Consider the following 14,460-nt stretch of genomic DNA (forward strand, 5'->3'; position numbering starts at 1 on the left):
CTTAATCTGATGACAATTTGGCTGTCAAAATAAACGTACGGTTGATATAACATGCTTTGAATACATGAAACAGGGCACGTGAGGTATATACTAATTACTTGAACTTGTCCAGGAAGTGAGTCCCCAAGACTGGATTTGATTCAGCTTGTTAAATAGAGTAACCTTTACCTGCGCGGTAGCTTTGCCACGCTTGTCAGGATCTGGCTGTATTTAAGGCAATAGATCCAAAGCCAGTCTTGAACCAAGACTATATAATACGGGACTTACCTTCGCTGGATGACAAGTTTAAGACGACTTAACCGATTTGCAGTGCTGTTGAGAACCGTTGACGTAGGCGTTCGAATTGACAGTCTCTTTTTAATTGGGAAAATTGTAGCTATTTATTACGCAGCAATCGAAGTAACTCTCACATTCCCTTCCACGTGACTTACTCTTTTACGTTATCAACGTTACTGCGCATGTCACATGAAGAAATATGCCACGCGACGGTGACGCAGACAAAAGGTAGCAACTCCCAACAAATGAATGCCGCTTATGTCGTGCATCTTGAATATTCATGAAACCATTACTGACCAATAAGAATGGTTTCTGATATTTGTAAAGTTGTCCGTGTTTAGAAAACGCATGCACGTAGCAGCTCAATGATCTAGGTACAGCCTGTTGCCTGTTGTCCGGGGGAATATTCTATTACAATCGTCGATGCTATCTATTGAAGATTGATTGATGTGTATGGGCAATAATTCAATTAATGAGAGTATCTTCAACGTCAAATTCTTACGGGAATCGGTGGCTTTATGCGACCGGAACAATGAGGTGCCTTGTGCGCTAAAAAATTGCCTCCAAGTCTTGCAAGCATTCAGCCGTGAACACCATTCCCCTTTTTCGTGTAACTTGATTGATCGAGGGTCGGTTTTCTGGCTAGGGTTTCTGGGTTAAAGGTAAACAACAAGTGCAAACACCGGGATGTTCGCGTTTGTTGAGAAACGAACGCAGAGTGGTCGGGCTCGCATCGAATAATTTATGTCATAAAGTTTACCACAATAATCAACTGAAAATTCATTTTAAACATTTTCGACTTACTGCTAGAGGGCGCTCTAACGTCTTTCCACTTTCCACTTTCAAATTATAAGGCACTTGTGGTTTGTACCGGAAGGAAGGGTCATGCGATTTTGCACATAATATAAAAAGAAGACCCTGGATTATTCAATTAATTCCCGTAAAAAGGACTTCTGGAAATATGAAAATGATGATGAATCGAATGTATTAAAAACGCCTAACTTGCCGTTTGATAACGTCACAGCATTTGGAATCCCAAAGTCAACATTTTACCGGACATCATCGTTTGTGCTACGAACATAGTCATTAAACACGGATTAATGATGGATTTGAAATAACAAAAATTCAAATTCTCCCTTTAATAACTTCCGGTCTGATTACGTCATGATTCTGAAAACCTTGCAAAGTAATTTGTGGTTGCTTAAATCTAGGGGTAATTTGGTAAAATTGTGACAACGGTTTTTTTTATGGAAAAAACCCCAAATAATTAATTGTCTTTGATATGCCGCTAGAGGGCGTCCTTTGGAGCGATGACGTCATCTTGCTATTTTGGATTTGGACATTCCTCACTAAGCACTTTTAGCTCCCAAGTCTTTACGAGATATGCATAAGCGAATCTACGAGCTATGATTGTATTCCACAGTCAAGGAATCATTGTCACTTTTCTGAACCTTGAAGGGATCATTTTCATCCCGTAAACATAATCCTCTCGAAAGTCCAAGAGCTTTTGAGCCAATGATATCAATCAGATGTTGAAAATATTAGTTTAATTTGATTGTCGATAAAAGTGGGCCTCCCCCTTCTACCAGAACACTAACAAAAGGGAAAATTATAAGACGACAATGTAGAGAACAGAAAATAAAAACTTCGGTACCAACGAAATGTCTGAAATACACATTTAATACACACTTTACAAAACTACAAAAGGCATAGATACTCCCTGGAACAAGCGTGCATTTCAAATGCACTTATTCAGGCGACGCCAGTGTCCCTTCTCAATCTTGACGAGAAATCATCGCCGTTGTTGCATGTCAACCGTGTTACACCAAGGGTTACGCGTACTCTGCCACGAAAAGAAACATACGATGTAAAAACAAAATATTCATGAATATGCCGCTTTTGACATTTTTTGTTGGCTTTACGCTTCAGTGAACTATACAACTGGAATTATTGATGGGTTCATAAAATTAATTTATGTTAAATGCTGCTTAAGTGACAATGGACGAGAAGCTGAAGCAGAAAGCAGGCAGCTAATGGTGTTTGCTCTCTTTGTTTTTTTTTTTTTGAGTAACTGCATTATAAGTCATGGAAGCTCACCATTCTTCGAGATATTTAGGAAATCATGGCTTTTATCATGGCCCAACATTTACTCGATATTATCAATTATATTAGTCTTTTTTTTGAGTCACTATTTGCATTTTGACTCCCAATATGAACATTGTACTGGATATTCGTATCTGTGATCATGGGCGTTGCCAGAATTTTTTTTTTTTTACAGTGGGGCAAAGCATATTTTCCCACAAAAATCCCTATATTTTCCAGCATTTTCCCGATTTATATTTTTTTCGAGGTTGGGCAGGGACATTTGCCCCCCCCCCCCAATCAATTAAATTAACAACAATATGACTCGCGCCTCTTTTTGTCCCTTTCCCCACTTTTTCCCTCCTCTTTTTTTTTGTTGCTTGTCCGGGGGGGGGGGCCCTCGTGACGCCCATGTCTGTGATACAAACATAGTCTTTGGACAGGGATCAAATGATGGATTTGAATTTAAAAAGAAGAAAACATCATCTTCAAATTCTCCCTATATTATAACTTCTGGTCTGATTACGTCATGATTCTGAAATCTTGCGAAGCTATTTGTGGTTGTTCAAAGAATACCTTTTAGGGGCAAGTTGGTAAAATGTGGAACAATGGGTTTTTTAATCTCTAAAAATAAACAGTCTTTGATGTTCTGTTTGAGGGCACCCTTCGGTTGATGACGTCATCATGTATTTTGTGTTTGGCATTCCTCACGGAGCTCTGCAATAAGTATTTTGTTTGTCTGTAGTAAAATCCGGTGTTTTTTCTTTAAACTTATAGTTCACATAGATTATACACAATTTGGCCTTAAATCGCTTGCAATTTGATACCATGATGACGACATGAACGACGACACAAAATTTAAAACATCTTCGGATCTTCGGAAATGATTTCGACACGGGGTGTCGTCATCTTGTCTTTAAACTGTCGTCACTCTTTTAAAATATATCAGGATCTCCACAAGTCAGACGACACTTCCAGAGCTCTGACAAAACATATGCAGGGAGTGATTAAAAAACGCAATAGATACATGTAATTAATTTACCTTAAAAAGAAAGAACAAACACACTTTTCCAAATTACACTCTTTATCGAGCCCCTGGGAACTAGTTTAAAAATGAGAAACATTCGTTCACGTGAAACATTAATCGTTTTACAACAACGCCTAAATAAATCCTTATCATCTGCTCGGCACGATCAGAGCCGCCTGAAGTGTGACCGTGCAATGGAACTTCCATTTACCGTGGATTTGCACGAATAATTCAATGACACGTGATCAGATGACGTTGTATACGCCAACACGCCCACACTGATCAGGGGACTCGTGTTATATGTGAGCAATGAGCCCGAGTCAAGGTGTTCCATCATTTAGCGCGTCTAGTTATTGATGCGAGCTTTCTCATCACCATTGTCCAGTCTGCGAGCCGCAGGTGAGGTCTACATTCAAAGGCTACAATTAACATCATTTGGTAAGGAAACATATTTCACTTCTAAATAGCCAAGACGAATACCGGTTGTGCAGTACATTTCATTGATACTGCAAACACTGCAAAGAAGCTCTTTGTCTATCATATAGTTTCTGCAGTGTATTGTCAGAGAAGAACGTCTTTACGAAATGCGATAGATGATGGTTTCTCTTCAGAGGCAGCGGGTCCAGAGACGTTATACATGTAGTATTCGTCCTTTACTTTCTTTGAAAACGGAATTTTGGTTAGGTTTTCAGACTTCACGGCAAATGTGTTATAAACTATACCTCGATCGCCACGTACAATAATGTAAACGACTTATAATTAAACTGTCCAAGTGTTGTTACCAATAATTTACACACATTACGTGTTATCCGTTACAAAAGCAATTACGTGAAGGTATTTTGAAAGAGAGACGAACTGCGCATATTAAGGTATGTTTTGGATAGAAATTATAACTGGGATCAGGAAATACAATCTCAACATTCAGTGGCGCAGCCATGAAACCTTGTCGGCCCCCCCCCCCCCACTGAGTTTTTGAGTTTCTAAAAAAATTATCATTGATCTAAATCTAAATAGTCGCGAATGATCCACATGACGACCACTGAGAAACGACCCTTCGACTGGCGACCACGGACCAGAGCTGACAACCGGCGTGACATAGCGCATAATGATAATCTAAAATGCGTATTAACACCCACTGCACTGCTCGCTCACACCACGGAACACGTATTATACTTATAGATTGGTGGTCCGTGGGTCACACAGTTTCAGTCAGTGATATCACGCGAATCAGCCACGCACAAACTTTTTCCTTGTCACCCCCCAGTCCCCCCCCCCCCCCCAGTCGCCCCCCCCCCCCCCCACTGAGATTTTGAGTTTCTAAAAAAATTATCATTGATCTACATGACGCCATGGGCGTCAATCCTGGGGGGAACACAATATCAAATGTCTCCCCCCCCCCAATTTTTTGTTGAACTCGTGTCTCATTTACAGGGCCCTATACTACAATGTATCTTTTGCCTAGAAAATATTCGTTAAAGTGGTCAGACATTGCCTCAGATAGCACCACAGAGCATTTAGAATCCAACATTTTTCGGGGCCCTTAAGCGGGCCCCGAACCCCACGCCTATAGCTCAGAATTCTGGTAACTGATTCAATGACTCCAACCTCAAAAACAATGTTCAACAAATTTTCTTGTGCCTTTAGCTGAGAAAACCCCGAAAATTATGTTTAAATTATTGTCTTTTGTGCTAAGATAATTATTGGTTAAAGTGGTAAGAAATTGCCTCAGATCACACCACAGAGCATCGAGAATCCAATTTTGTTCGGGGCCCGCTTAAGGGCCCCGAACCCCACGCCTATAGCTCAGAATACCAATAGCTGATTCAATGACTCCAACCTCGAAAACGATGTTCAAAATATTTTATCTTTTGCTAAGAAAATATCAGTTAAAGCATGGAGGAAAGTGGTAAGAAATTGCTTCCGATCACACCACAGAACATCTAGAATCCATTTTTTTTCGGGGCCCTTAATTAAGCGGGCCCCGAACCCCCAAGCCGTAAGGGCTTCGCGCTTCGCGCTCGCATCAGTTCTGATCAAGGTATGTCCCCCGCCACTTTTGAGAAGCGATTGACGACCCCTACATGACGCCCCCCCCCCATGAAATGTTCCAGCGCCCCCCCCCCCCGCCCACTGAACAAATCCTGGCTACGCCACTGTCAACATTGTCGTTAGATTGTCTGACATTTGGCCCAATTTTACCTTTTATACAAATAAACTTTTTTTTTTTAAATATTAGACACTGCAGTCTTTTAGTCGTTGTGCCCTTGAAGATGGGGAGGGTGTGGCCATGGCTGGTTCCTCCCCTCCTCGCTGTGGCTCTACATTTAGTGTGCTACACACCCGTGTTATCCCGGAACTCGGTGTCCCCGGACGGTAAGTCTGTTTCGAAACTTCGATTAAACCAGCATTCATAAATACCTTACACAGTTTACCCATTCCTATTGGTCGAGAGCCTGTCACGTGGCCGGTTTTAAACGGTTGATAAAGACAGGCATAGTTGGCCTTAAACACTTTTTCAGTGTCACATGAAATTTGGACTCCTATGAAATCCGGTGCCTTTTAAGTAACCGTTTTATTGGTCGAACGTCCTTACCATAATATAGCTATGGGGTGAAGTTAAGCATGAAGTAAATCGTTGGTAATTTAGAATTTTGGAATTATTCTGACTTTTGGACCGAATTTGAATGGGAATGTATTTGGCTGCACTCTCAGAAAAAAAAAATAACACAAGTTGTGTAAAATTTAACCATGCTTTATATCTACTATACAAACTCGCTTGAAATTGAGTAAAAAGTTATATAATGCGTGTTGAGTAAAAGTTTTCTTGACAGTTGTGTAAAAGTTGACTTGATGTATGTGTAAATATATTTACACATTTATTAGGTAAAAGACAATTAAGTAAACTTTACGTAACTTTCAGGTGAAACAATACTATATTATCATGTAAAATATCAATTATTTATTCCCTTCCCGCACTGTGCAGCATATCATAATTGGAGAAACCATGACGACTGTGACAACAGCTCTTTGAAGATAACATTTTCCTTAAGCTCTTTGTGATTGTCATACCGTCCCCAATCCATAGCAGTTCTTGGGCACTTTGCAAGATAAGATACAAAAGTACAGGATGCGTAACCCTTGGCCCACAGCCACGGCGAGCATGCACGCATGAATGTATACGTGTACATAGGCCGAATGCAGGTCAACTCGTAAGCAAACCAACTCGTACGCGACCAACTCGTACACAGGAATACTCGGGAAAAAATGTTGCAACCTGACGCCACTTCAGTGGTTGTATACAAAGTCTATGTCGAGTCTAAAAAAATTTTAAGCAAAATTGGAAATGTTTCTTAGTCCAAAATTCATGTCTTATCATCATTCTTGCAATGACTGACCTCCATTGAGATGATATATGAAGAAGAAAAAACAGCGTCAGGTCGCAACACTCTTTCCACAACTCGTACGTGGACAAATTCGTACGCGGTCCAACTCGTACACAGAATTGAACTCGTATACAAAATGATATGTGGTCGACGATTACTTTGGACTGGGAACGGTGTATCGTTCAATTTCTTTAAATTGGCTAATTTTGGCCCGCATACGAGTTGGCTGGCGTACGAGTTGGCCCGCGTACGACATGTACGAGTTGTCTCGATCGCTACGAGTTTGACCACGTACGAGTTGTATAATACGCGCAGTGGCCGAGTTAAACACTACTATAAATATTAAGAATATTCTGGGGTTTTTATCGTTCAAAGTGTCCAGGCATTTCTGGGGACGGTATAACAATCACAAGAGCTTTAAAAATGTTACCTTCAAAGACCGAAATTAGCTGCGGCACATCCCCTCGTTGTTTCAGACGTCACGGTGTACTCCATCTTCACTTATGATGTGCAGTGCTAGCTGCATCGCGTCACCGCGTGTACGTTTTTACCTTGTTTTTAGCACGTTTTACCAAATTGCAGAACGTTTTTACATAATTAAGGTAAACTGACTGCTTTACTTATCCAATATGTATTTTTCAATTTACATGTTTTCGAGGTACTTTTTTCCGGCGAATTTTGCCGAAATTATGTATTATTTTACATAACAATTTTTTTTTACATATTTATTTTTTACATATCTTTTTGAGAGTGCGATATCAGACACTATATTTAAGACCGGTTGGAGTCTAGATGCTGATAATTACTCTCGCCTTCGGCTCGGGTAATTATCAGCATCCAGACTCCAACCGGTCTTAAAAAGAGTGTTCAAAACCGGCCAAGCACGCGTTTATATTTCCTTATCTAATGCGTACATAGAAACACTGTACACAAAAAATACACTGTATTATGCCCATTATCCTGAATGGATTTCCATTCGCTGTATACACTCTCGAAAAGATATGTAAAAAATAGTTAGGTAAAATTTGTAATGTAAAATAATACACAATTTCGGTAAAATTAGCCAGAAAAAAGTACCTCGGGCCAACTCGTATGCCAGCCAACTTGTATGCCGGCCAAAATTAGGCAATTTAAAGAAATTGAACAATACACCGTTCCCAGTACATAGTCAAGAATGATAATATAGTATTGTTTCACCTGAAAGTTACGTAAAGTTTACTTAATTGTCTTTTGCCTAATAAATGTGTAAATATATTTACACATACATCAAGTAAAATTTTACACAACTGTCAAGAAAACTTTTACCCAACACGCATTATGTAACTTTTTACACAATTGCAAGCGAGTTCGTATAGTACATATCATACATGGCTAAATTTTACACAACTTGTGTAATTTTTTCTGAGAGTGAAGCAGTTCAAGTTTATTTTACTGTAAATGTAATCATTTCAACGATGTTTCAGTCGCACCAAAAGGTAGCGCTTAATGCCTAGTGTCTGTATAGCCGCATGAATAGATAAATCATGATTATTTTCCTTTCGTCTTGCAAATTTGATCAACCTACCCTCCTTAATGCTTTATTGAAGCGCTAGCATTGTGACTGCCTGTAATGGCCTGATAGAGAAGTACTAATATATACCGAGCTTTGACAGATGGGGTAAATAATGGGAAGAGAAAGACAAAAAGATCGGATGTTTTCTCATCATTAGTTGTCTACGGTTCCGAGCATGATTTATAATGGACCCGTCAGTTTTAATAAGTCGAACATAAGCCGGGAGCAAATCACTAAAGTGGGCTCTAGGCCGATTTGTTTAACGAGAGAAAGTAATTAATTTAAGTCTGATAACCATGACAAGCTGTGCTTTCATATTAAAAGAAAAATCGACAATGGCCAGGGTTATAACTATTTGTTGTATGAATGGCTATTCTTAATGCGCACACAAACAATAATTAGGAAATATATGAAAAGACGCCTTCGACAAGGAACGATGATGGAAATGACAATATTGAACTGTAATCACGTGACTACTGGTAATTGGGCTGCCAGTTGTCACGTGACTACAGTTCAATATTGTCATTTCCAAGTGTGCAATGCATTGAAGTAAGGGTGCTACATATCAGAACCAAGGGCGTAGCCATTGACCTTGAACAAGGTTATTCATGACCAAACGTTTCATGCATACTAAAATTAACAGTAAGTGCCAGGATGTAGGAAATACATTCTACATAAAAGCGGCACCAAGCGGCGTTGGAACCCCCAAGTAAGGAACATAAAATGTTCTTTGCTTTACGTAAATTCAAGTTGACTCTCAACCAAATTACTTTTCTGCTGTCACACAAGGTCAGTTAATAAGAGCTGAAAACAAAAACATTGTTTTTGCCAATAAACCAAAGCTTGCTCAATTGCTTGATTGCAAAACATAATGAAAACGATCTGCTCCCAACTGTACACAACTTCCTTAGGACGTTCTATCAACTCTATCAAGGTTTTGACTTTTGAAGTGACACATTTTTTTTCAAAATAGCTTGGTTTCGAGCGATTCACCACTAATTATAATTTAATTCAGTTTATTTTTCAATTGGCGTTTTCAATTTTGAAAACTTACGAAAAATACTTTCCATGGCATTAAACAGGCACAACGAAACTACAGTCGACAAAACTCATTCCCTCCAATTTCTAGTTAACCGAACCCCCCAAAAACACCTTTCGACTGCGTTAGTTTGGTTTTGGTTTCCTGATCAGTACAGGTCAAAATACATTAATTTAGCAGGCAGATCACTACCGGTTGGTTGCTCTTTCAACTTAACTGTACGTTATTAGACGGAAGTATTCGCCCCCTGAGCATCCTTCCACGTTCATACGAATCTAGATCGCGGCTGATCTGTTAACTTCAAATAATTCGTTCACGTCTTGTCAGTTACCGTCAGCACCACCAACGTTATTGTACAAGTACCGCCCATTTATCAGGGAAATCTGGACACACAGCCGCGACAGAACAAAACGTTCGTGACAGTGGCGTAAATCTGTGTGGGCGAGTGGGAGAAGTGGGGTGTATGTGCGTTTGTTTATGGTGTAAATCGAGGACACACACGTGCAACATCATCGGCGATTTCTAATTCATTCGTATGTTGTGAGATTCGTCTCATCTGAAGATTGGCGTTGAGCTGAAACAGCTGATACGTTTTTTAAATTCATTTATATGATATCAGTCCGTGTATTCCTCGGTTTGCAAGGGCGGAGACCGAAGGGTTAAAATACTAACTTAAAATACTTTTAAGGTGTTTAATGTTCGCGCGTGATTTCGATGTCCCTTGTAATGAGATGAATCCATAAGCGAAGACATTTATATCCGTTTGACCTTTAATTCGATTAGGAATCAAAGAAAACTGAGTCGTGCATATTTTCATATCCGCTAACGTGAAAAGGTGGCTCTTTAACACCACCATGCATTAATCTTTTATAAATGGTAAATAACATTTCGGACTTTTTAATGTCCGTATCTTAGAATAGTTTGTAGTAATAGATAAAGAGTCGAGATTAATGTCCTATGCATGTACGTAAAGTTCGTTCTTTAGTAAAAAGATATGTAAAGACGCACTAGCCACCCATACCTCCTTCAGACGTAGATAGCTTTTGTCATTATGGTCTTTCATTTTACAGGTTTCCCCAGCTAGTTTAACTTATGTCACACAAATTCCTAATAAAGACATTTTAATTTTGTCCCCGAGCATTGTTGAAGCCCTTCTGTGGCTTTTTAATATTGAAATTGAGAATTGAGCTCGACGATGTTCGTGGAAAAAATTAAAGTATTGTTATAGGGAACCAAGTTCCGACTGTTCTCAATGGTTCATGTTCAGCGACTTTTAATTCATATTGCATATTTCTGTTGCAATAATGTCAGTGTAAGAATCCCCCCCCCCCATCAGGGTGCGGGTAATTCCGAACAACACCATTTTTTTCTCATTCTGCCTGCCATAACGACCTTAAGGACTATTGACAAAATAATAAAAAATAGGATTATGTTGAGGACTTGACTTGAACTTATGTTTGGCGTATCAACCTTAGAAAATGCCCACTTAGTTTGTTGTGAGAAGCCAAAAAGGAAAGATACTCGGGATTCCCCCACTCTCCCCTACTAGATGTACAGTATGAATACTTGGATGGCATGACGTCACAGTATCAAGGTAGTCGGTTACATGTTTTCTTTTGTCATTTTGCTTTCATCACCAGAATTTTGTCGTGCTGTGCTACTCAACTCTTCTAATCAGATCGTCGTCATAAGTGATGATAGTTCCACTCTTTGCCTCAATGTGACTGCTCCGCCAGGGACGGTCATCAGAGCAACTCTTCATAGGTCTGTGGCTATTGTTTTCGACAACAGTGTCTGTGCCTTCTCCTTTGATGGGTTTGAGTTTTTCTCCACTAGGTGTCGGGAAAAGATTGAAGTGTTTTCCCCTAGAGAGTTGCTAACAATGGTGTCCACTTTCAACCCGGGAAGCCGACCTAGGTTCAGCTTTGAAGCCGTCTCAAATGAACGTAAGTAGCATTCAAATTGCTGTTTTCGTGCGTTGCACCAGATAGGACTATGAGCTGATCAACTAACACAGTCGTAGCGGTGTTAACATTTGATGGAGTATATTGAGCCTTCTGACATAAACTAATTGTGAGCATTTCACCGAGTTTTACCCCCCCCCATATTTGTGAAGAGTGCCCTTCTTTTGTCAATAAGTGCCCTTTTTCTGACCAAGTGTTGTTTTGAAAAAAAAAGAAGTGCACATTCAGTTCCAGCCACCTTTACGAGTGCCTTTTTATTTAATTTCGCGTACGTATCGCCTTGAGCAGCGCCATAAATGGTCCATTAGTGTGCATACTCGTCGGTTTTGAACAGCGCCCCCATCATGGTACAAGGCCCCCCCCCCCCCCCCACACACACACACATACTAACATTTATATCGTTGTGGAGACATTTCTTGTTCTCGTGTAGTGAAGTTTTCGAGTTTGAAATTGTAGTTTCAAAATGCTCTCAAATAACAAGAATTATTTTCCTTCGCTGAAATTCGGGCTTAATATCCCTCTTCTAAAACTCTTCCATTTGCGACGAATCAACATACCTTGGAATATTTGTGTGCATGTCTCCATGACACGGTGTGTCAGATCACATCACCCGCACACACACACCCAGACTTGTTTCACATACCTAGTGTGGACTTTCCTTTCTTTTCGTGTAGTTAAGGAACACCAGTGGAAAAACTCATTTTTCTCAAACTGTGAAAACTCTTACAACCCAATTTTTTTTCAATGATTCCCTTTAGTGTTTCTCTTCATTCTGCTACAGATAAACCTAACCCCAAAATGCCTCTAAACCTGTTTTCCAGAAATGGGGAAACACTGTGTGGACGTGGGCAAGTCCACACTTCGTCGCTGCTACCTACATTATGTGGACGTCTTTTGTTCGGAAGTCCACACTGCGTATGTAAGACAAGCTCACCCATATACACACCCACACACACACCCACGTGCGTAAATGCCGGCAATCGTGGACGCCCCATTGTCCCTAATCCTCTTTCCTTTGTTTGTACTCTTTTTAGCGACAGCTCTCATTGGTTTTGTACACGATTTGAGATCGTGGACGTTCGGTCAATCGTGGACGTATTGTTTGCGCCCACATTCTTTTGTCCTACGTCCACGATTGCCGGTGTTTAGATACTCATACTCATGCTCACACACTATTTTGATTTTTAGGAGGCCAAACTGTCCGGAGAAAAAAAGTGTCTACATTTCAGCATGGATGTGCAAGTGCCCTTTTCAAGAAATCCCCCAATCAAAATGACCTTGCTACGTCACTGGTACAAAACAAATGGTGATTTTGCAAACCCATATAGACTGCGCCAAAAGCGTCATCAACATTCATTTATATGACATTGTATTTCTAAATACCGTTTTATTCTCCATTTTGTTTACTTAGAGGTATGCGGCAATGGCGACCATCTCTGTACTTTCAACAACGGATCGTTTTGCATCGGCGAAAATACAACTTGCCTCTGTTTAACAGATGGATATTGCTATGACTGTGAGTTCCAATTTTAAAGTGCATTATCAACCAATCGAACCAAAACTTCCGAGGACAACACATAGGAACGTGTACAGAATAATGATTTTTTGACTTTTTTGTGTATCCAAAATTCACACTATGCATTTTTGTTGGGAAAAAAATACCCACAAAAAAGGGGAAAATCTGAAGAACGTTTTTCACTGCCGTTGGCGGCGCAATGGGTGTCTTATTTTTCAAAGCCTAAGTTTTTCTCCAAATGAAGTTAGCGAAACTTGGGAGGACACTGTTAAAGTTCCTGCCGCAAATCTTTGGAAAGAATTAAGCTACACAAATAAATTTGGTATCATTGGAAAGCCAGTGATTTGCAGGTCACATATATTTCTATCGTAGATTTGAGAGTTGAAGACAAACCTTGTGGGTCCCTAATATCTACCGATAGTTCGTTCCATTGAGCTGTTCTTTCTAGGCAAGAAAGACAATTTGTAGCAGTCCTTTGTGATATAGGACGTGAGAATGACAGGCCTGAATTTTGTCGATTCTTCTTTGATTGGTATTGCCGGAGAACTCTTTTGTCACATTTGTACACGCGGATAAATCGGACACAAGGCCGTCTCGCTCTCGCTCTCTTCAAGCTAACTTGCTTAGTGTGAAGGTTTGACCTGCTACCCACAGGCCTTACTGAATAAAAAGAAGTATTTTCGAACTAATTAGGGGCGTCGCGAGAACATTTTCAATAGGGGGGTGTCGTACCAAATTTGCCTACAAGTTTACGTACAAAACATCCGTCATGCGGCCAAATAACAGGGTCCTCAAATTTGCCGGTAGAAAAAATATGGGAGTTGTGAAAAGTAAAATTTACCGCAAACTTGCAACGAAATATTTGACGAGCAAAAAAAACCAATCCTCTGATATGAAAATTTGCCGACAACAGTAAAATAATACAAAAGGCCCTAAATTTTATCAATTGTCGACAACAATTATGGATTTGCCGACATAAATTTTGAAGGGGGGTTCCCCCCCCCCTCTTGCGACGGCCCTGGAACTAATATAGTAAATTGCGGATTATTATGTCGTTGCAGATGAAGAAGTATGTCCTTACATAGTTTTGGACTCAAATCAAGTCGTCAGTATTTCTGAGGAAGTTGGACTGTATTCAGAATGGAGTGGAGACGTTACCAAGGGAACCAGTTGCTGGGCTGTTCCGGTGCTACCTGGCATGATTATCAACGTTACTTTTCAATCCTCTGTTGACCAATTTTTCACAAGAATTATTAACAAGACATTTGAAGGATTTTTGATAAAACATTACGAAAGCTTCGTAGTTCCAAGAACGGCCTCTTTCGTCAACGGCTTTGGTGTAATCATCCTCAGCACAGCCCTTTACAACGAAAGCTCCAATTCAACCTTCACTTTCAATCTACAGAAAAATCGATTCAACTTCAACTTTTTTGGCGGCCACCAAGAAGGTAGAGGCAATTTAAGAATTCGAAGACACCGGGGTTTTTTTTCAGTACGCTCAATGTACACCTGCGTATAAACAAAAGCTCGATTCAATGTTTGTTTCACCTAAATGTTTGTGATACAAGATATTTTACCGTAAATGTTAAGAAACAAAATTGACCGCTCGATTGTGGTGAAT

General features: G+C 40.0%; 1 protein-coding gene across 1 annotated transcript in view; it reads left to right on the plus strand.

Moving 5' to 3' along the window:
* Positions 1–5,655: 5,655 nt before the first annotated feature.
* The window catches only part of LOC119721549, a 37,974-nt gene continuing 29,169 nt past the window's right edge, over positions 5,656–14,460 (plus strand). The window contains exons 1-4 of the mRNA XM_038191628.1: positions 5,656–5,758; positions 11,000–11,305; positions 12,735–12,839; positions 13,901–14,287. Coding sequence (XP_038047556.1) covers positions 5,656–5,758; positions 11,000–11,305; positions 12,735–12,839; positions 13,901–14,287 — 901 coding nt within the window. The remainder of the gene's footprint in view (positions 5,759–10,999; positions 11,306–12,734; positions 12,840–13,900; positions 14,288–14,460) is intronic.

The sequence above is a fragment of the Patiria miniata genome, unplaced genomic scaffold, assembly GCF_015706575.1.
Source record: "Patiria miniata isolate m_02_andy unplaced genomic scaffold, ASM1570657v1 HiC_scaffold_13, whole genome shotgun sequence".
NCBI classification, from domain to species: Eukaryota; Metazoa; Echinodermata; class Asteroidea; order Valvatida; family Asterinidae; genus Patiria; species Patiria miniata.